Source organism: Xiphias gladius, chromosome 14, assembly GCF_016859285.1.
Source record: "Xiphias gladius isolate SHS-SW01 ecotype Sanya breed wild chromosome 14, ASM1685928v1, whole genome shotgun sequence".
Lineage (NCBI taxonomy): Eukaryota > Metazoa > Chordata > Actinopteri > Istiophoriformes > Xiphiidae > Xiphias > Xiphias gladius.
This window is the reverse complement of record NC_053413.1, coordinates 22,360,603-22,384,631: the sequence shown is the minus strand read 5'-3', so window position 1 is coordinate 22,384,631 and position 24,029 is coordinate 22,360,603. Positions and strand designations below refer to the sequence as shown.

The 24,029-nt window shown below is 42.3% G+C and overlaps 1 protein-coding gene across 1 annotated transcript in view; it reads left to right on the top strand.

The window, feature by feature from the left end:
* The window catches only part of ak5 (adenylate kinase 5), an 81,607-nt gene extending 57,578 nt beyond the window's left edge, over positions 1-24,029 (top strand). Inside the window, exons 11-14 of the mRNA XM_040144708.1 lie at positions 8,593-8,756; positions 20,913-21,029; positions 21,517-21,717; positions 23,371-24,029. Coding sequence (XP_040000642.1) covers positions 8,593-8,756; positions 20,913-21,029; positions 21,517-21,717; positions 23,371-23,445 — 557 coding nt within the window. The 3' untranslated portion in view covers positions 23,446-24,029. The remainder of the gene's footprint in view (positions 1-8,592; positions 8,757-20,912; positions 21,030-21,516; positions 21,718-23,370) is intronic.

The following is a 24,029-nucleotide window of genomic DNA, read 5'->3' as shown; positions in this document are numbered from 1 at the left end:
TGCTAATCGAAGACAGGACGGAGCGATGGAGGTTAATGAGAGATCTGGGGCACAAAAGGTCTCCATTAAACCACCGTTCACGTTTTCTACCATGGAAGAACATTAAAGATACGGTCGCTAAAAGATTATTTAATCAGCACCGTGTGTGTGTGTGTGTGTGTGTTTGTCTGTGTGTGTGTGTGTGTGTGTGTGTTCCCTTTCACGCCCATGCGGATTATAGACCAGTTATCTGTATTAGTGTTAAAATCCCTTTCTCTGGAAAATGACATGACAAATCCCCACTGATCTGTATTAACACCAGTTTGTCTGATTATTTGAGAGACAGACGTGGAACGAGACCAGGAGCCTTTTCTCAGCAGGAGCGGAAAAACTGGAGGAAAATGCCAGCTGTATATATAACAACTGTCACTCTGATAGACTCAGATCTGTCTCCTGAGCATATTTTATCCCACATTATGAAAGGTCGGCCCCTTCAAGCGAAACATGTTAATGATTTTGATTCTGTCTACACCAAATTGTGATTATGCTGCCAGTGTGTTGCTGACAGTCTCCTGGACATATGGTCCTATAGGTTTATGTAATGGCCACAACTTTTAAATAATTTCAGATTCGTTTCTGAGAAATCATGCAGTCACCCACATTTAATTCACCTACAACATGACTGGGAATTTAAAACTGAACTGATTTAAGCTGCAGCCGTTTTCCCAACAGCGTAATATTTACCTTACTTACTGTAACAGAATTTTAAAGCGCCGTGAATGGATGTTTCTTTGCTGAAACACACCTTGGGGAGTTGTAGTTAACGTTTAAATCAAAGTTTTTATGTACAATAGCTTGTACCTTCGACTTTTTATCAAAGAAGCAGATATTTTTAAACAGTTCTTCCTTTTTTTTTGCTAACGATTGACCCATGAGAGTTTCATGCTGATCCAAGCTGTGGAAGGGCTCCAACTGTGAGTCATGTAACATTGTCTATGGCAAAAAATTAATGGAATCACTCCATACACAACTCTATAGATTAGATTATTGTCTTTTTTTTCCCCCCCATTGTGGTTATTTTCAGTTTTTGAAAATAACTGCAGTGCTGTAAACAGCTGGCCGCTGCTGGAAGTGACAGTGACAGTCATAAGAGCAGCGAGAGTGAACCAAAACAGTAAAGCTGCGGGCCACAAAACCAAAACAGCGAGCTGAAAGACGCTAAAACCCTTCGAGGAGCTGATGGGAGCTGCAGAGTCAGGTGGTAATTATCTGTGGGTCCCTCACTACGAGCGACGCCCTTGTTTCATGACACAGTCACCTGATCTATTGTTGATATAAAACAGCAGTTTTAAAAATAGAGTGTGTTCCCAACTTCAAAGCAGCCCGGCAATTCACTTTATGTCTGCATTCTTCACAAGGGTACAAGGACCAAAAATAGTCCATTTGTTTTAATTGAAGCAGAGCACCCTCCTCGTTAACGAGCTAATCAGCATCTGTGTTTTGGACACGTCATTTCCACTGCACTAATCTAGGGAAAACTGGCCACAGTAATTTATGAAAAAGAAAATTTTAAAAATGAATAAAGAAATGAAATCATGAAATGGTGTCTGTTTAAGAGACGTTGGAGTGCAGACGTTTACAGCTGCTTAGATCAAAGCGTCTTCCCAGTCGTAATGCTTAGCCACACATAATACAAAACCCTTAATTCTGCTTTATTCAGAGCATTTTCACATTTTCATGAGCACTCCAAAACCGGAGTTGCAAAGTGCTTTACAACAAACGATAACGGCAAAGACTAAACTGTGTAGCGCAAGCAAAAACTGACCTGAACGCTAAACTATGCGAAACGGTCGGCATGAGTGCAGCTGGTGTCTTAGCTATTGACACGACGACCCACTATCTGAAGAAGTCAGTTATTTGTGTGAGAGCAGGAGGGTGTGCCTGCCTTCATGATCGATTCTGTGTCACCTCAGAGGACACGTTTTCTTTCTTGCCACGTACAGACATCATGCTGGCTTTGAGAACTCCGTCTCTGGACTCCCTGACACAGCAAGATGACTCCTCGCTTCTGCATTAAAAAAAAAAAAAAAGCGCCAGCCCCGTCTCCTCCTTTCGCTCTTTCCCCAAGTTGCTGATGCTGCTGCTTCAGGGGAGACCCAGGTTATCTGTCAGACTCCGGTCTCTTATCAGGTGAACACAGGCTCAGAGACACTTGCTACAAATCTCTCTGCCATTTAAAATGCTGATGAGAAAAAAAAAAAATAATAATAAAACTGCAGCATTATATATATATATAAGTTTCTAAGAGATGGTGTGATGGTCTCTAGGCACAGACATTAGATTGGGTTAATCCTCAAATTGAAATAAAGGAAAATCTACAAAGTAATTTGTTGAGGTACCAAACGTATTTGCTGCTACATAAAAGTCGCACAGATACGGAAAAGCCTGCTGGAAGCTGCTACACGCATTGTTGTGTTAAATTGGATCGTGTGTACCTCGCTTTGTAAAAGCATTTTAGTTCATGATATGTTGTTGGCTTTGGTGCTGTTTTTGCTGAACATCCCCACCTGCCACGTTCTGCATGTTGCCGATCGTAAAATACCCGCTGAACAACACGTGGAGGTGGAACTACAACCGGAGATTCAGTCAAAAGATGTCGTAAGTACGAGCTCTTGTTGACATCTGATGTTAAAAATTAATAAAAGTCCGTTACAGCTGTTCAAGAAAAGCTATTAAATACGTATTCTCAAACTGCTTTAATTAAAAGCCGGGAGAGAGGAGTTTTGGGTGGTCTGGGTTTGCCCGTCCATTAACTCCCTGACTATAAAAACTGGAGGAAAAGGTGTAGCAGTCTTCTGCAGCGGTGCTTCAGAAGACAGGCAGTGATAATCCCGGCGGGAAATGCTAATGTGAGGTGTCACCCGGTTTTCTGGGCTTTTAGTTTTTCTTCTTTTTCTTTCCTCTCTGTTCGCGTCTCCTCTTCTTCATGTTCTCATCACACTGCTTCTCTCTCACTTCCATCTTCCCCTTTTCCCATTTTCCTCCCCTCGCAATCACGCCGTCATTTAAATGGTGAAAAACCTGCTGTTGGCGAGAGAGGTAATGTCGGTTGTTTTGAACTGATGCAATGGCAATTTTGCACTCTGGTGGAACTGGGTGGAAAACAGTTAAAAGATGCCATTAGCAAGAAAAACCCACCATGTTTGAGCCAATGTGGAGGTTTCTAATGATATTTTTTTTTCCACAAGTACTTTTTTTTATTTTAATATTGTCTTGATGTTATTTTATAATAGTTTAGTGAAATAATAATTGAATCAGTTTGTGTCATTTATCAAATAAAAATGCGAAATAACATTTGTAGGTTCCAGCCCTGTAACGTTTGGATTTGTAGGTTTTATTTCATATCAATAAAAATTGAATAAAAAATAAAAGAAAAATTCCCCTTCTCTATAGCCCCAGCCCCGTATTTACTGTCGCTATGCCTACTACGCTCTCTAATCCTGGCACATACTCTGTTTTCACGGACAACTCGTCATTAGTGGCAATTTTTGAAACACTGTTGGCGACCGCTTTTATTTTTTTTGGTGGGCGGAAATTATGTTATTGTATTCACTGTAGCTAGTTGGCTAAATAACCGTAACTCTGTGATCTGGTTGAAAACTCTGTCGTCCACCGACTTTGTAATGTGTCTTGTTGACTCGTATGAAAATGAGACACATGCAAGAGGGTCTTAGATATGCGTCTGATGTAAAACACAATTGCTTTTTCTAATGTAACCTGTAAAGCCACATAATAAGGCGGGTGGCTAATGATATGCGAATGATCTCCCTAACGCCCCATGCAAACCAACTTTAACAAGTGGAGAAAGCCAAAGCTTGACAGGCCTCCTTTACTGCGTTACGTTTGCTGAGCTATGATTGGACAGTTGTCGGTCAACAGACTAATTGATAACTAAAGTAATAAGTTCCAGCCCTTGTCCTACAACTATTGTCACACTTCCTGTGTGTCTTAGTAGAGGTTTAAATCGTCTTCTATTAAATACTCAAAGGGTGTGTTAGGGGGCTGAGTGTTTGGCCTTAGTATTCGCCCGCTCGTCTCACTCAGGCTACGTCCCGTTGTCCGTGTCTCTGCAGAGAAACCACTGGCTCCAGAGCAGCCATCTTGCTACGCTCTTTTTTTTTTTTCTTCCAGTGCTGAGAAATGAATTCGATGTGACCTCAGTGAACAAAATCCTTGAAATTGGATGCTGACAGTGGAAAAGAAAAACCTTTTCAGAGCAGATTCGGCCGTCATCTGGGAATCCGGCTCTCAATCACCACAGCCCTCGCTCCTCGGCGTTTGCAGGAACATTTTTGCATTTTGCTTTTAGCTTTTGATTTGGCACTTCCTGCGCACTGAGAGAATTTCCTCCCAGTGATCAATGCCGACGCCTGAAAATTGATGTGGATAACTGAGACGTCGCTGTTAGTGGAGGCGAGAGGCTCGTCTCCCCCGCAGACCTTTTGTCATCTGGACCAATTTTACTTTTTTTTTTTAACAGAAAAGTATCACCTGCTGAAACATCAAGAAAAAAAAATGAGCTATGGAGTAAAGCTGCATGCACAAGTTAAATTACTGGAGAGAACCCCCCCCCCCATATGTTCCTTTGGCCTCTTTGCCGTGTTTCACGTTTTTCCATCTTCATCGCTGTCTGCTGCTCCGTCTCTCTCTAAACATATTCGATCTGTCACTTTGGCTCTAATCAAGAGCAGCGCTGTGACACAGCCGTTTACACGGTAGTGGGATGGCTTGAGCTTCTCAAATCTAAACCTCCACCGACCTGAGCGTCAGTAAAGAAACTACAAGGTGCTCTCAGCAGAGTGCAAACATCTCCCGACGCTCAACAAATTTTTCTGATTTGCCAAGCTGCAGCTCTGTCCCTCTCTTTTTATTCATGTTTCCTTTCTTTCAAGTTTTAGATTTTATGCCAAAAAGGAAATTCAGAGCCGTTTAGCAGCAAAATTACAGTTACCAGATGACAGATCATAGCGGTTATGGCGCGATCCATATTTTATGCACATTTTCAATTTGCACACAAAAATAAACCCTGAGTGGAAACACTGGGAATTCAATTTACACTTCACTGAGGTGGAAAGGTTGGTGTATCCATAAATACATTGGTACTTCCATCCATAATAGCAGTGGATGGAAACGTGCATTCATTTGCATTTCTCTTTAGCCAAAATTTTTACTCATGTGATCTATGTATCAGTTTTCCTGCACCCGCCCCCCCCAAGAAAACCCTGCCAATTAATTCAGTTTTATCAATTTTTTAGTAAATTTTATGGAAATGTTTCACTAATTCAACCTTGGTGGAGAATGTTGAAAGGAAATCTAAGGAACAATGGAAATCTTTGGCCTTTGATGTATATGAAGAAAGAAACAGACTGAATACATTCCTACTCTTTTATAAAGAAAAAGTGCTACCCCATTTATATTGGATTTATATAATATCTTTTATGATATGCTTTGTTTTATCTTTATTCGTGTTTTTCTTGGATTCGTTTCTACATGTGCCCAAATTTGTTTTGTTTTGTTTGTTTTATTACCCGTTCTTCATTGACTTACAGTAATATGCCGTCTTGTGTTGTATTATGTTTGTCATCTATCCGAAAGCTTGGTGGGGTAAAAAAAAAAAAAAAAAAAGGGAATTGCAAAAGAACAAAACAAAAAACAGAAAATAAGAGCAAAAAAATCAGGAGAGTTTTAGTAGAATAGAGAACTCTCAGGGCTTGGTAATCTAAATTTCAGATGGGTCTCAGACAGAGGAAACTATATTTAGCCACAGAGCTGATTTCTACTGCAGGTTTGAGTTCTATCCGACTAACAAGAGGAGTCACTAACAAGCTTCTGCTTCAGTCCCACTGGGTCATTATTTTACTTCCTGGCAGAGGTGTGAAGCAGCAGAGGAATACTTTCAGTGAGTAGCCGTGGGGAATGCTGTTTGGATCATTGTAGCTGGGGAAATAAATGAAGTCAGTGAGAATGTACTGAATGTACAATGAATGAATCCATAAACCCACCCACCCACCCCGATTTCTTATGGAGCTTTTCTGACTTCGCAGTCGGTGAACCGAGCCCCGCTCATATAAGTCCGTGCTCTCTGAGGAAATGGTGATGAGGACATTCGCTTCTGAAGGCGGGCGAGGGCAGCGACACTCTGACTCGAGCAAAATGCCGATGAATACGAGGCATATCCTGAGTTTTATTACCGGGCTCAAGGCTGGCGATGATAAATCGCCGCTTCCCAACGATGCTGCACACGGCTTCATGGCCAAGTGCTGCCGTTGATCTGCGTGAAACACCTGAGGAAGTCGAAGCACAGCAGTGGACCAGATAGACTGGAATGTTTTCTGTTCTTAAAAAGTGAAATGTGCTAAAAAGTCATTACTACGGTAGCTCAGTGGTAAAACAGTGCGTTTTTCCTCCTGCTTTGTTTGTGTTCTTGCAGCCTTGCGCCTTCATGCCTGTGTGTGTGTGTGCTCTTTCGCCCTTTTACCTGTGTGAGTCTTGGACCTACAAAGTGCGGACATCTTGACCTAAGGGCTGTTTGAGGATTAAATCTTGGTTTTAGGGTTAATTTAGGTTTAACTATTACTTTACTATCAATTAGTCTGCCAATTATGGAAATGTTTGTCATTTTTGCTTAAAAAAATAAATACTGATTTTTTAATTAAATCAGTATTTAAAATTGATCAACTAATCGATTAATGTAGTAATATTTTCAGTTCTACTACATTTATTTTTACATGTTGCTTAAAAAGGTACACTATATGGCCAAAATCATGCTGTCAACCCCGTCCGCTTTCTTTGGTGCCCCTTTCATCTTTTCTTTTTCATGGTCTGGATCTGGTGTATAGATGACCAAAACTTAGAGGCGTTGTGTAATTTTGTTGGGTTTTCATTTTGTAAGCTTTGTCTCAAAAAGCTGGAAAAGAAGGCAAGACGGATTAGTATTAACTCTGATTTTTCCAGGAATTATAAAGTAAATGTTTTGTCAGGGATTTATGAATATTGTTTAAGACAATGACAATCTGAAGATTTTAAACTGAAAAGGCATTGAATGAGTTGGTTCTCTTCATTTTTGGGCTTTTTTTGGTGTGATTTCTTTTAAGAGCGTACCAATGGGCATAATTATATGCAAGACATAAATAATATAAAAACTGAATTAATTCATTCATTCTTAATGCTAAAATACTAGATAGTATTTTAGACATAAGTGAGCTCCACATTTTTTGGCAACACTTTGGGGAAGGCCCCTCCCTGTTTCAACATGACAATGTCTCTGTCCACGAGGCCAGGGCCAAAAAGAAAGGGTTTTCCCAGTTTGGAGTTGCAGAACTGGACTGGCCTGCACAGAGCCCCGACCCCAACCCCAACCCCAACCCCATCCAGCCACCTTTGAGACGAACTGCTATGCCGACTGTGGGCCAGACGGTATCGCCCAACCTCAGTGCTGGACCTCAATGATGCGCTTGTGGCGGAAATGGGAGGCGAATCCCCGCAGCCAGGTTTCAAAATGATGTGGAAAGGCTGAGACCAGAGGAGTGGAGATTGCCACAGCAGCAGATTAATTCACTGTGGTTTTAGAATGAGATGTTCAACAAACACACATGGGTGTATTGTCCAGGTGTGTTTTGGCCATGTAGTGTATGTCAGTCTGATTATAAGGGGCCTTTATCTTGAAGAATACACTATTTGCTGAAATGCTGATTCATATAAATTTAAATTAAAAACACTGCTCTGCCATTATATGCAGTTTACCTCTACTTTGAGGTTAAGCATGTAGATGATGTGGTTGTCAATGAGGGACCTCAGGTGTAAAAGCACCCACGTGTGTGTGTGTGTTGTGTGAAAACGAGGCGCAGGGCAGGTAGATTAAGATAATCACCTGTGATAACCTGGCTCTGAGCCCCTGGCAAAGAATCACACCTGTGATGTGCTCGTACACACACACGCACACACACACACACACATTTATATACACAGTTCATCCACCCACCTGCAATCTATTTCCTCTCTTCTATCCTCCCTCTTTAACTCTGGCTCCTCTCCCACACACCTTTTTCCTCATAAATACCCACATGCAGACAGAGCTCTCCCTCTCCCTCCCAATTCCCCCCCCCCACACACACACACACACACCATGTATTTCCTATTGTGTCCCTCTGTCATGCCCTTCTTTCACCACTCAATTTCCTTGTCGTGATCCTCACCTCGCTTTGTGCTCCGTTTCAGTGATAGCGTTATCTGAGACGATGCACTGATCCCTGTTTGTATCTGTGTACACGTCTTTCTACGGGTGCGTGGACAAATTTTGGTTGGAAACCATTGTCGTGAGGAAATTTTGGCCGGCCCTCACAACTACAAAGGCCTGTTTGATGGTTAAGACCTGGTTTTAAGGTTCAGGTCAGGATTAGGTTTAGGTTAGGCATTTATTTGTGATGGGTAAAGTTAGGGTCAGGGGCTATTGTGTCAACTTGAGTCCTCACAACTATAGAAAGACCAAAGAGTGTGTGTGTGTGTGTGTGTGTGTGTGTGTGTGTGTGTGTGTGCGTGTGTGTGTGCTCTCAGGTGGTCCAGCCTCAGGGAAGGCTCTCCAGTGTGAGCGGATGGAGGACAGGTTCGGCCTGCGTCGCGTCACCCTGGGCGACCTGCTGTGTAACGAGCTGCAGACTCGCAGCGAAAGAGGGCGCCACCTGCGGGACGTCCTGGAGAGAGGAGAGCAGCTGCCCGAGGTCAGTGTGGTAGTCTAGGTGCACTGCCGAGGTTTGTGCGCTACGATCACGCTGTATAGAGGTTTTCCATAAAGACCAGCGAAAGAAATCCTCAACAAGCATTTTTATCATTTTGCTGCATTTTCAAAATGCAAGAGCTGCGCAAACGGATAACATGAGCCCATGACGCACCTCTACTCTCGTGTTTTTTTTCTACTTACATCGTTGTACGATCGTACGATATCAGTCAAACTGATATCGTACGATCTGACACAGATGGCAGAGCAGGATTTTATTAGCCCCACCCAGCACAGTGCGACCTACAGAAAACCTATGCGATCGTTGTTATCGCAAGGTCGCAATGCACCTTTACAAGAGCTAAAATGGAAGACCAGCTAGCCTGCAAGTTGTGTTTTCTTAGACGCCGAAGACTTTTTATCCATTGTTAAATGTTTTCACTTAAAAAAAAAAAAAAAAAATTATTTAATAATTGACCCTTTAAGTTTCAAGTGTCTTTTAGCATTGCAGTCTATGGAGAAATGTCTTTGGCCCAGAGGAATATTTTTTGTGGCAGCTGAATTGGCAACAAATGAGATCAAGCTGAACCCAGACCTACAGCACAATGAGAACATGATGAGCTTCCCTGGCCATTTTTGAGGGGCTGGGGACTAGACGGCTGAAACATAAATTACATAATTTTTACGCATCTGCCGAATCAAAACACTGCATTTTACTGATAGTGTTCAAAAATGCGCTTTTCCAAAAAAATCTGGAGGGTATATTTGGAAAAGAGGGGGTGTAAAGAAAAAGTGGTCTGTTTGGAATTAATATAAGAACAGGGTATTAAGTACAAGCAGAGACTAAAATGCCACCATGCCTGAACAGAAAATTAAAGATGTTACAGAACCACCACCCACACTTTCTGACTGACAGGTTATCTCTGGGTAGAGTAGTGCAGGAAAAACAGAGCAGCAAACCGAGCCAACAAAACATTCCTTTGAAAACAAGATCTCACAGAACATTGTTTCATGAAGACAGACAACTGAAGATGAAGCCTAGTTGGAAAATGTAGAAAGACAGGTGCTCTCACTGAAAAGGTAAAACATCGGATATACTACACGGCATGTTTTCCTGCCAATGGCCTGGTGAAATTAATGGAAGAGGGGGAGGACAAAGCTGAAGTATTATACATTCAGGAGTGCTCAAAATGGCTTTCACAGAGATTGCGCTCTCACACACACACTGTACCAGACAGAGCCGACATGGCTGTCTGAGCCTATGTTTGCACTGGGCTCGGCAATTCACCGACAGACTGTGCAAACCAGATAAATTATCTGTAACTCTGAGAACCCTCAGAGGAAAAAACACATTTTTCTGGGAAGATGTGAACATGTTCATCAGGGCAGGGAGTCGACTTTAGCCAGCAGCCGAGTGCAACGCCACTCCAGCAGACAGTGGGAGAGTCGCTTTCAGTTTATGGAGGATGTGCAGCAAACACTGAAGCTCATTAGCCATGTTAACAAGCCCGTGATGCTGTGAAAACTGCCACTACTGTCAAAATTACCGTCCTTTTCAAATATGTTTGACAATTCTCCACAATGTTTTAGTTAATATGAGCGAGCTTCTTACATAGACTATCCACAAAGGACTGAGTGAGGTATTAATTGTTAAAGCAGAGTGCAAATACTCTACTCTAAATAATAATTTGTGTCCGACAGGGTTTTTCCAGAAAAAAAAGTATTTGGGTAAAAATTCACTGCTTTGCTGAAGAGTCCATTTTCAGTGCAAGTGTGTCACAAAATCCTGGTCATATGTACCACGTCTTGAACTCAGATCTGAGGTGAGCACAGAGAGAAACGTTCCCCCCTTCAGCAGATAAAAACGTGAAAAACGGTCCTCTAGTTCCTCTGCGCATCAGTCTGCACAGTGAAGATCAAGCCACGTTAGCAACAACAAGCAAAAAAAAACAAACACATTTTTGCATGGAGCAGGGACTTTAAAAAAAAAAAAAGTCCAAAGAAATGATATGCAGCGGGATTCAGCACCCAGTTGTACACAGTGGAGGTGATTGCATTTATTCATGATCAGGAACATAAATTTTCACCCACAGCTAACACTGAAAAAGTCAGTCTGTGAGTCCAGCACCGCAGCCCACAGTCAATCATCTCAACACCTAATGGTTGAATTTCCACGAACTTCAGAGCAGACGTTCACGGTCCCATACAGGCGGTGAATCCTAATGGCTGGTCCCCAAAATGTCTACAACGTGTTTATGAGACGTAACCTCAAGAGGTACTGACTGTAGAGCTGCACTTTGAGCTTAATGCTAACTTGGCTTGGTGACACGCCAACATTAGCAGCCTATCTTAAGTGTAAACGGTTTATTTCAGTCAGAGACACGCACGATGCGTTTTAGTGAGTAACACTGAATGTAAACATAACTTTTGTTGGTCTACAAGAGAACTCCACGGGGCACCTTTGGGATTCTGCCGGAAAACTAATCTCCTTCTACCAAACTTACGCGAACATTAAATCTTATTTTAAGTCAACGATACCAAACATATAGCACATACAGCAAGGAGAGGGTTGGGGTGGTGGAGGCAGCTGCAGCAGCAAATGGCGTAAAGCATGTAGGAAGCGTCGGGTTTCAATGTACAGTCTGTACGCCGACGTGGATATGATTGGACCTTTCTAGTCAGCCGGTGGCCAAAGCAAGCGGGTGAGTAGACCGGCGAACGTGAAGCTGGGTCAAGCGGCCGATGCCAGTTGTAATAGCAAGTACAGCGTCAGTGCTCTGGCTGAACAAACACTCTGCTCCGTTAGCCTCAGCCGAACGCCTCCTTCTGACGTCAGTCACAACTCGACCACAGAGCAAAAACAAAAAATAAAAACTATGTAGATGTTTCCCACCTGGTCTTGACACACGAAATCATCACCCAAAATTCACGCTTCCGCGTGACACGCCTCAAGCTGAGCTATTAGTCAATTTATCAATTACTCGAAGAACAGAATTAATTGGCCAGTATTTTGTAATTGATTGATCATTTAAGTAATTTTTCTTAAGAAAATGCTGCTGTTTTTGCCTTATGTAGTAAAAAAGATAAAGGCTGGTTGGTAGACAGACAATTTGAATACGTCACCCTGGGCTTTAGGAAATTGTGGTGCCCGTTTCTCACAACTTTCTGACATTTTAATCATGGATCAAACAAGTAATGGGCCAATAAATCAATAAGGAAAATAATCATGTAGGGCTGAAATGATTAGTCAGGTTAGTCAGTTTGTCAGTCGACATAAGATTAACAGGCAACTATTTTGATGATCGATTAATCCTTTGAGTCATTTTTCAAGCCCAAGTGCCAAACATTAACCGGTTCCAGCTCATCCAGTTCGAGGATTTGCTGCTTATCTCAGTTTGTATAAAATTATAAACTGAGTATTTCTGGGGTTTTGGACTGCTTTTTGGACAAAACAAGATATTTGGAGATGTCACCTTTGGTCCTCGGAACCAAGACGGCTTCTAAAATGTGAGGATTTGCTGCTTTTCTCTGTTTTATAATCATTGTAAATTGAGTATCTTTGAGTTTTGGAGTGACTGAACGAGCAGTTTGCAGATTTTTATCCAGATATGGTAAATTGTGATCAGCATTTAATCACAATTTTGGGGCTATATTGTTTTCATTATCGATTAATCTCCCAGTTACTTTCCTGATACATGTTTTTAGAGTTTTAACAATTTGTTAATTAATCAATCAGTCGATCAACTGAAAATGAATTGGCAACTATTTTAATAGTCAATTAATTCTTTTAGTCATTTTTCAAGCAAATTTGCCAAACATTTTGCCGTTTCCAGCTTCTCAAATGTGATGATTTGCTGCTTTTCTCTTATTTATGTCAGTGCAAACTCTCTTTGGCTTTCGGTTTGTTGGTCAAATAAAACGACTGTGGGGAACTATAACTATGTTATGACATGTTGAAAACACGAAAAAACTCATTGATTAATCGAGAAAAAAACTGACAGATGAATCATTCATGAAAAATAATTGTTTCAAATATCCAAGAAAACAGTCCAAAACCCACAGATAATCAGTTTACTATCATGTAGGACAAAGAAAAGGATCAAATCCTCACATAATTTGGGATTGGGAACTATTTTGATAATTCCCAAAGTTCCTGATTAATTTTCAGTCAATCAACCATTTTCTGACATTTTACAAAGTTATTCGATTTATTAAAAAAAAAATTGAATAAAAATACTCATTGTAGAGCTACTGCCAACAAATCTTGATGTCAAGTTAATGAGAAGAATACCGCAGTGCTTAAAAGTGCATTATGAATGTTTATTATCCACTAGCAAAGAAAAAAAAAAAAAAAAATGTGCTGGGCAGCATGTCCTGTATGTCTGCAGGGGGGTTTATGAGGTTGTTAATCATCAGCACTCAATGAATATGTTGACATGCTGAGATTTCTAGTCTAAAACTCACTGCGGGACTTGAGAAACAGTCCATGTACAGTAAAGTACAAGACACTCTCGCCCCTCCCGAGCCACTGCGAACAAACAAACACATTTCCACTACAAGCTCCGCTTCGTTTTGGAGCCAATAAAAGGAATTGACACAACAGGATTTGTGGTATATTGCTTCTTCACTAGAGGCGTCTGCTGGATTTCTACCCTACACGGTTCTGTCAGTACTGCAGTTCCTTGATCTGCAGCGCAGCTGTATAAAAGTCAGGGATGATTTAATGCATCTGCAGGGCCACGCTGACGGTGGTTGTTACTCATCTACTTTTTTCGGCTCACTTTTTCCTCGAGCCGATCTCAGGAGAATGTCAGTCTTCAAACTGCAACCCTGCTCCTCTCACCACCAACTTCTATCAATGGAGCTGCAAAACCTCTGACACGGTGTCCATGAGTATTTTTGCAAACATGGTGAGTGCAAACAAAAAAAAAATATATAATAATAATAATACAACTAACAGCTGCTTTGGATGCAGCTGGCACACATTTGCGGAACAGCACAAAATGACAGCGGTTCAGTGGATGACCTCCCTCGCTCCATTTTAACCTGCAGCATCTGCTGGCTTGTCTGCTCGCCTGGTTAAGGAAGTCGCCACGGAGAGAAAGAAAAGACGAAACCAGAGTTGAAATCCATCAACTGGAATAACTTACTGCAGAACAGTGGAGTGACGAAATATATTTAAAAAAAAAAAAAAATATTTGAGAATATAAGCCGCGAGGACCTGTCAACAAGTCAGTGTTATTAATGTAACATTCAGCTGAAATTCAAGATAAAAAAATGATTGTAGTAACTGTTCCCTGGACATTATTCTAAATATGTTGTAAAGAATACAATATTGCACATTTTTGCTTTGAGATACAATTTCTGAAGGACATTTTTTTTGTTTCTCCTTAGGCTGAAAACTCTTAAAAGCAGCTTTAATTAATAATTTTAATACTAAGCATGTGTGATAATGTGAAAGCAATGTGACAGTTCGCTCGTAGTGACGAGCCTACAGAATATTATGACCCTAAGCTATGGCTCCCCTCAGTTTTTTTTAAAAACGGAGCTTAATGGCAAGTTTCAGCTCACTGTTCAGCTGTCTGCTCCGTAAATTCACTGTTTTGGTTCGCTCACCACTCTCACGGCGTTGCTTTCAGCGGAGAAGCTCTAAAAGCCCACTGTACACTACCCGCTGAACACCCAACGGCAGACAGACACACTTAACAGCATTTAGCGGCAGCGGAGGAGACAGACATTTCCCTCAGGAGTTGGTGGAGGCCAAAAAAAAAAAACAGCTCAAAGAGAGTGAATATTGGACCTCGACTCATCAGGTGGAAAGAAACACGGCTCCGTAACTGCTGAATTTGTATATAAGCAAATGTTTGCTAAAAAGTTCATCATATAAACTGAAGAGGTGATGATTTGTTTGTGTTGTGGTTATGGATTTTTTTTTCCCCCACTGCCCCCAAATGGCCAAATAAAAATCAGACATTGCAGTTTTAAGTAGGCTCGTGACAAAGTGGGTGCGACCACACCATTTGTCCCACTTGCACCTTTACGTATTTCTTACCAAGCTTCAGTTGTTACTTTAGCCAAGACACCATCTAACATCAGCATTTTCTGGTTAAAAATCAAAACACAGACAAGTATAGTTTATTGATTTAATCTTTAGTTTGTTTTCAGTTAAATGTTTCTCTGTTTTAACCTACCATACCCACCATGAACCTTTCCTGCCTTTATGCTTCTAATACCAAGTATGGGGCGGCCTCGCATTTGGTTTAATGTGTTATGCTGATTAGGATTGCTATTGACTAGTTTTCTTGGTATATGGTGGAGTATATTTAAAGCCCTGTTTGCAGAGTCGCATTGTCATTTACATGTTGCACTTGAAAGAGGCACAGAGACGCCCCTTCAGTGTAATGTGTTTCCGCTCAGGCTGATTCTTGAGTAGACTGAAGGGCCTGTCTGAGAGAGCTGTGCTTTGTTGGCCGGGAAAGGGTGCCTGCGTAGCCGTGTGCACATGATCATGTCTAGTTAATACGAGTAGAGGTTTCAAGCCATTTCAGTTGAGTTTTTCCTTTCGTTTTTTGGTGCAGTGAATGGTGGCACAGTGTAAATAACTTGACCTTTCAGTAGGGATGGGGGATGAAGCCTTATGAAGCTTTGGCGCTTTCTTTCTATTTCTACCAAAAATTAAAAAAAAAAGCTTTGTGACTTAAAACCAAGCAAGTACAGCGACTTGTGTGGTTTGCAAAAGCAAACCCTTGAAGCGGCCCTTCAAGAACTGATGTCGAAGCACTACAACAGCTCACTATTTCAATGCTTCAGCCTCATATGTGCGCAACAATAGTCCAAGAAGCCTGCATGCCATTATTAAATCTGAGCAAATGTGTTGTCTAAAAACCTTAGACATCAAATATTTTTGTTGACAGAAAATATTAACGTACCTCTTTGGTGTAGTTTAGGCCCAGTGTCACTGCGGGTTCATGTGTTTAGGTCGATATCTGTGTAACACTTCATACGAGTTACAGTGTGATCTGACTGGAGAATGACATTCATTCAATTAGGTGATTACTTTTGTTACACCCGTTACTTGGTATCGGGTGAAAATGTTCTCGTACTTATGATGATGTCTTTCTAGTGCACATCGCCATAGTTAAGTCAGTTATTCTCCTCTCGTCTCGTCTCGCTAATGTGCGCCACATTAGGTCGCAGGGTTTAGCTGAAAAACGACCCAAACTGGCAAACCTAATGAAGCCGTTCCTGAAGCACCAGTGACATTTGAAGCCTCGGACGTCATCGTTCACGTGGTGCTCTTCCTTTGACACAAGCGGCTCCGACACAATGTGTTGAAACAGTGCGCTCCACTAGAGTGATACAAGCTTCGGCGCTTCGGTATCATCCGCACATCCCCACCTTTCAGTCTAGGAGACGGACTGAAGTCTCCTCCGGTTTGAAAGCTGTTCACAGTGACGACTGTGGATTATCCGAAAAATGGGGAGACTTGTTTCTGCAAAGAAATGTCAATTGTGATTTTTGTAAATGTATTTTTTCAATCTTTCGAGCCCCACAAACTAGATTTCATTTACCTCTACTGTATTGGGATGGCAGCACAAATCTCTGAGACAGTAACTCTTTAAAAAAAACAAAAAAAACAAAAACACAGGTATTTTTTGTCTTTTCTGCTACTAAAAATTTCACATTTCAGACATAAGGTTTTGTGAGAAACACTAAACAACAGATACAACAATACAAAAACACAAACTCTAGAAAAGTGGAGCCTTTCAGGCTTTTCGTCCTTTCAAGATGCAAGACACATAAAAAGACACCCACGCAGAGATTTACTTTAACTTTCTGTCATCTCAGTGGAGAAAGCCAGTGGCTTTAAAGCAGGGCTCAGCTGTCTAAGCTTCTTACAGCACATTAAAGTTCATCATCCGTTCGCCAAGACAGTCATTGCCAACCGCCTATTTTTATGCGTGAAAGTGAGATAGTTACGGGGAGAGAGAGAGAGAGAGAGAGAGAGAGTAAGTGATTTGGAGCACGATGAATAATCCCACACAGGGATTACTTAAGTGCACCTCACCAGGTCTACAGCAGAACACATCACAAAAGCTACTGTAATGAAACAGATTCCACCCACACCAGAGTTAAGGGTTTTTAATCTCAAAGTGAGGCAAAATGCTTTCATACGTGGCCCACTGGTGAGCGCAAAGCTGGAAAAAAAATCAACGCGGTGAAAGTTGGACTCGGTAAAATGTTACCGGGCTGTGCTGCCTGGCGGTGTGATATTCTCTGTCAGCTGTAATCCCTCTGCAGACCGTCGGCTCCTTTCCGCATGTATTGAGAGCGCATGTCTCCAAGCAGTGAGACTTTAGTACGTGTGCGGTCTTTGTCTCGCCATGCAGAGGTGGAGTCGCGCTTCACGGCGGGAAAAACGTGCCCTCAGCCGCACATGTTTTGAGCTGAGAGCAAAAATCCTTAATATTTAATGTGTTAAACTACCAAAAAGTAGTGGAGTGCTTGTTTCCCCGTGGGTGTGCGAGCTGCACAGGTTTTGATCCTTCTTCGGCAGCTCAGGGTTTCAGCCCAGGTTCTGGAGTCGATCGCGAACACTCAGTTAAGAGCATATGTGGCTTCGGGCAAGGTCAGGTCGTGGTTAATGTCACTACTGGTCTTCTTCCTTCCTGCGAGTTCTTCTCTCCAATGCTGGTGTCACCACAACAAACAAATACTCAACAAAGTCAGTAAATGACTCTTAACTTCTGCTCTTGTGTTCAAGTCAAAAACACCAGCGGAGGTCATGTTTCTAGCAGTTGACTTTCGGGGACAGTACGGTATCTGAGCGATAAGTTTTGAACCTGAAATCAATAGTTCTGGGTAATTTGGGATAGAGTCGAATGTTAAAAAAAAGGGAAGAAAAAAAAAAAAGTCAGACCAATTTTTAAAACTACACCTACAAGAGCATCAGCATGAAGTTGAGTAGCAACTTCAGAACCTTCACTTTCAATTTTTGGCATTGTCTAAAAAGGAAAAAAAACAAAAAACAAACAAAAAAACCTTCTCTCTCCATATTTCCCATCCATCTCAAATGATAACTATCGAATAGACAAAATGGATCCCACAAACACTGCACTGCCATTTGAATGGTATTTAAAAGTGATAACAGTGCAGCTAAGCCACAAGATTTTAATTATTACGTGAATAAATTTGCACACGTCAAGGTCGGCACAGCTTGTATGTCTTATTAGAGACATTTCAGGGAATGTACGCTCAGGTGCATTAGGTATTCAACCGGTGCAGCCTAATACAACAGCCCTGCAACATGTTGGAGGCTGTGGTTTGTGCTGCTGTTGGACATTATACCGAGGGGTGTTTCTAGCGTGTAGTCTAACCTCACTGGTGTAAATGGGGTGGACAAAATTATTACAAACAGCTGCAACCTTTATGAGGCTTTATCACAGGGCCCGTGTCTTGGACTGCATTAGTTTTAGCTAGGTGGACCTAATAAACTGTGCATTATCTGGTGAATTGACGGGATGGAAACCCAGCAATCCACCCGATGTGCGGCAGCCAGACACGTCAGCTATGCGGCAAGTTATTCTTAACCTCAGCAAATTACAATCCAGGACACTCTGTTTACGAAAAGTTATTTATTGTTGATAAGCGGCAGATAAACGTCCATTAGAGACGAGAGCAGCTGAGTGCAGCGGCAGCATAAACAGCAGAACTGGAGCAGCAGTTTACATATAATTATGATATGGATAATAGCCTACTATAGAGAGCTTTTGAATAAACCAACAGTTGCTGGGATTTAAAATTGGTTCTCAAGTGCATCCTGAATACAAAGTAAATGGAGAAAATCTGAATGTGTCTACTGTGAATGCAACAAAAGCCTTGGTTTTCTAATGAAAACAGTAACACAGGGAAATAATTATACACAAATCACTCATCTTTATCTCCCCATGAAGCCAATATACAATATTACTCTGCCCAAAAAAAACAAAACAAAAAAAACAAAGTCTACACTGGGCCGATATGAAAGCGCTCCGATACAACAGCAACAACTCAGAAACTGCGATATGCAACAAAGCAAGTCGGGCCATAATGCTCTCAAAAAAAAATAAAAAATCAGTAGCATCATAATACTCATGCCAAACCACCAGATAAGTAAATTCAGCAAGTGCATCAGCAAAAGACCAAAGTTAGCATAATTAGCTCGGAAAAAACCACATGCCCAATTTGGAGAGAAATAATCCACACAAACACCGACTGAACAGGGCGGACAGAACACAACAAGCACTTACCAGAGTTTGGTGAGGTGAATCAGCAATGCCAGAATTTCAGGGCAAAGCCTTTCGGACGCGTTTCCATAGCTCCAAGCTAACATAACCTCCAGGTTGAAGTGGTTGAAGCTAATATGACGAACAACCAACAAATGAGGCTCCAGTGACGGCAGCCACAAAAAGCAACACAAAGTCCACAAGGTCCCCCCCCCGAATCGACTTGATGCGACTTTCGGCAGATCACAGCAGCAGGAAGACAGAGCCAGAGAGCAGGTGGAGCCTCAGGGCTTTAAATAGGCCGGCTCATTGCAGAGGGTGCGCTTGATTTGTGTTCCAGTGAGTAGAATGTGTCACATGGGTGTGGCGGTTTTTTCCGTTTTTTAACTAGCCCGCTATGCTCATGGCCGGATTAACCTCCTAAGGCAGGGCCTGGGACAAAAATTTGCTGTCGGGCCCCTTTTGACCCCCCACTGTACATGGCAGTTTTATTATTTTCCCCGGGGCACCCAGGAACCGACCAGGGCTGTAGAGCTGAAATGATTAGCAGATTATTCAATTAGCCGATTTTTTTTTTTTTTTTGTATTTTTAAACTGCTTACAAAAACAACACTAGCTCCAGGCTCTTAAGCTAAACCTAACGGTTGCAGTCTTTACCTACAGTTTGGTACTGGTGCTTTAATTTTGAACGACATACGAACACCTCTGTCATAATGTGGGCACCTGGACCTGTGCGCCTTCAGTAGTCCGTCCATGACCGTCGTTTTCGAGGCTGTAGCTTGTCAATGCTTTCGGATTATATCCCATTGTAAGGCCTTTCTCTTATTTTGTAAACAACCCTTGACGCTGGTATCTGTCCAGGGCAACTGCGGTCTTCGGTTGCCGACCAATGAGCAGCTCTACAGTGCATATTTTTCATTGAAACCCCTCTCTTTTTTCTAAATCAGGCCTGACTCCAAACTAGCAGCCTTGCAGTCAAAAACCTTGCATACAGTACGTACAGTAAATGCATATCTACCTGCCGGTGCATACACCAGGACGTACTGTATGTAGGTTATTTATATACAGTAAAGAAGCACATATTAATGCATACCGATACACATGCCTGATTAACCCGCAAGGGGCTCCTTAGGAAACATATGAGCTGAGAGGCCGCTGAGGAAACCCTCCATTCCCCCTACCCATTGTGTATGTACCCTGTTGCCTTCAAGGACCTGTCATTTAGTATACATGTAGAAACTTCATAATATTTTCTCTAAAGCCCCAGACACTAACTTGTGCTGACACTGACACTGTGAGTTAACTAGTTTGTGTTGGTCTGAAGTAGTGAATCTAGTGAATTAATCCATTTGTCCATAAACAGAAAATGAATCACCAACAATTTTATGTTGGCTGTACAAAAAGAGCAATGTGAAGAACAACACTTTGGACTCTGAGACCATGTAATGGGCTTTTTTTTGCACAATTAATCAACAGATTAAGCAATAATGGAAATATCTGTTAATAACGTTAGGATCAGCTGCCAGGATCAGGCACCATGTAGGCACAACATTAAACATATTAAAGATCTTAAAACTACACTTTGACACAAGGCAAGGCCCTTAATGGATAGTAAATAATTCCAAGAATTATTTTTAATGCCCATATTTCAGTATATATCGTGCTTTAGTCGAGCACATTGCCAAACAAATTTGCTGTTAATTGACACACAGTGAACCTTGAGCTTTTGGAGGAGCCCGCAGCAGCTGCCTGCTTTGCTCAGTCAGTAATCCAGCCAGTTGTATGTTTACGTACAGCCCTGCGCAAATGTTGTATGTAAACACATGCATATCCCTGCTTTATTAGATATGAATGATAATTCATGCTTGTGCTGTGTGTGTGCATTCGATCTCCAGGACGCACTGCTGGAGCTGCTGTGTGATGCGGTGGCGTCGTCAGTGCGGCAGGGAAAAGGTCTCGTGATCAGCAGCTTCCCCAGAGACCTGAGACAGGCGGAGGAGTACGAGGCCAAGGTCAGAGCACCGGACTGGCGGGACAGACAGCAGACGCTCGGTCAGGAACACGAATAAAAGAAGAAAAAGTTGTCCACCAGCGGGCACAAGTTTAGGTCACGTGCCCGCAACACTCAGATGGGTGCAAACGCGAAGGAGAAGAAACGCTCAGCTCGTTCGGTTCTGAAACGCGTTTGACATGCGGCACTGACATCAGTGTAAAAAATGACACCTAGGGTTAATACAGGAGATTGAAAAGAAGTGTGGAAAGAATGGTGGAAAATGGGGAGACATGACAAACAGAAATGATGTGTTCAGAATGACGACGGCTTGTTTGGCAGTAAAGAAAAATGTCATTTCTTGATGCAGAGTTTACACATACACTGACACTGATGGGACAACAGGATGGTGACATACAGCGTCAAGCACAAGGGAAGATGTAGCCTGATGCTGACTGCTATAACCGCCCTTTAACCGACTTTCCTTTTTCCTGTGCCTCGTGGGTCAGATGGGTGAACCCAGTGCGGTTCTTCTGCTGAGCTGCTCACCTGATGCCATCTCCGGTCGTCTGCAGTGCCGTGGCAGATCCAGCCTCGGCTTCCATCCTGGCGCAGACGTAGACAGCGCCGCGCACCGGAGGGCTGAGAGCTTCTGCAGCAACAGCCAGGCGGTGGCAGCCCACTACCAACGCAAGAGGCTCCTGCACACGGTAAGATTAGAAAAAGAAATTGTGTTGTGCCCTGTTGTGCCCGCTAGACACAGCTAACTCTGCCAGGGTCAGGGGTTCAGTTCCCACTGCGGCCTACTGCTCTCAGAGGAACGGTTCACCCCTCAAATGCGTATTATCTCATTTAAATCCACTTCATCTTAGCGAAAATGTATTTTCATTTATAAGCCCCTCAAACCCAGAGTCCAGCCTTCTTTTAAAGTAATTATGCTAAGAGGGAAAATTGTCTACAGGAATATTTTTTTAAAAGTCTAAAAGTTCCTCAGGTTTTATGTAGCAAAGCAGTTGCACTCTGGATCCTAAAATCCCCCATTTTTTTTACCTCATTACTTCCCAGATTTTTGTACAACATTCTGGCAGAACTTTGCTATTTGAGTGTATGTGCATGACCAGATTATTAATTAAAATATAGGACATATTGATGCACTTAGAAACATATGCTAGTGTTTGGCCACAGAGAACTTAAATCAGGCTTCATCAGCTGTTTGGAGAAATATAACGCATGCGATCAAATGATACCGCAGACAACAAATCAAAACAAAATAAAAAATCACAGATATTTAGGCCTTCGTGTCTAGACAATTTTTCTTCTCCTCTAAGCTTTTGACACAAATTTAGTTACGGGAAGGTTCACATTTTTTTATATCCGTCTTAAAACCTTTAGTATATGAACACTGAAGCGGTTTCGTTCCTCCTGATCATACTGGCCACCAAGAGAAACCTTCCTACGGCGTTTCCAGTGTAAATGATGGGGGACAAAATCCATAGTCCTCCCTCCGCGCAAAAATAAATTGCAACCTTTATTTGACACTAACATGAGGCTTAAGCGGTCTAAGTTAGTCAAATCAGGTGCTTGTCTTCCAAAGTTATTGTGTATTTAGCACAAGATGTTCTCTTTGCATTAGTATCAGCGCACAAACACCGCCCGGGAAAACAAAAAGAGGCAATTTTATGCTAAAAGTACCGTAACTTTAGGTGAAACCCACTTGATTTGACTATCTCTGACTCCCAAAGCTCCTAATTAGCTTCAAATAAACAGAAAAAAAAAAGACCCCTCTCACGCTGGCATGTTAGGAGGGAAGATCTTGATGTCCAGTATAAACAGGAGGAATGATTACAGCAAGAAAAAACAGTTTCGGCGTTAATATCTGATCATTGTTTTATTTGCTTGAAAAAACAAAACTAAACATGAACCTATCCTTTAAGCTAAAGAAAAATAAAATTAAACAACTATGCAATTGTCAATCACCATCACCCCAGATACTGTTTTCCATTCAATGTCAGTTATGTAGAAAAGGCTGGAATGTAACTCGCTGGGCCTTTGCCGCTTCTGCTGACGTTTCATATGACACCAGGGTCAGGAGATGCCGTGATTGGGGGTGATTGCCTGGTTGGGGGTGACTGTCCCTTTAAAGTGAGCTGTTTGAACATTTAAATGCCACATCAGGTGTTAGAGAGTGCGTGTGTGTGTGTGTGTGTGTGTGGGCCTAAATGCCACAACAGGTATTGAGGTCGTCAGTCTGCTGCGAGCTCGCAGGCGTTGCTTTGCAGCAGACTGCTGTCCTCAACCGCACGTGGGGACACTGATGGCTTTTCGAAGGGGCTTCGTCTCAGCCAGTTTGTCTCCGTCTGCAGATTGACGCCGAGAGGTCGCCGGATGAAGTGTTCGCCCAGATCTGCCAGGCGGTGGGGTCCTGTCCCGCCTTCTGATTTCTAGTTTCCTCAACACCCGCTCCCCACCCCTCAACTCTGCTGTCCAGGACGTCCACCTGCGAAGACACGCCTGCACCAGACATATGCTCATTGAACTCCAGTGGTATGCATGTCCCACCTGATGTTTTGAAATACTCCCAGCGATCGGTGAAACCTCTCTCCGCTTTTGACACTGACGAAACGCCTGTTTGTCACGTTCTGCTTCACCTTCTTGCATTGTCTCTTCTCTCTCACACATCGACCTCAATATTTGCTGCCAACTGCCGGATCGAGGCAGATAAATGTACTGAGAAGATGGCGTCCCCGGCTGTGACTGAGAGAACGGTTCTAGTTGAAAGTGAAATCTCTCCACCGCTCCCCCGAAGGAGCTCAGAGAGGCTTCCCGCCATGCTAGAAAGTGAAAATGTCTGCGCGTGCTGCTGCTCTCAGCCACAGCTACATGCTTTACGTTGTAACAAGCATGCAAGAATTACAAATCAAGCTTAACTGCCTTTTGCCAATTGAATAAAAAGCAGAGTATTAAAGAATATCGCATTTGTATCTTTCCAAGCTCATCGTACAAGTGCTTGTTTGAGTCTGGT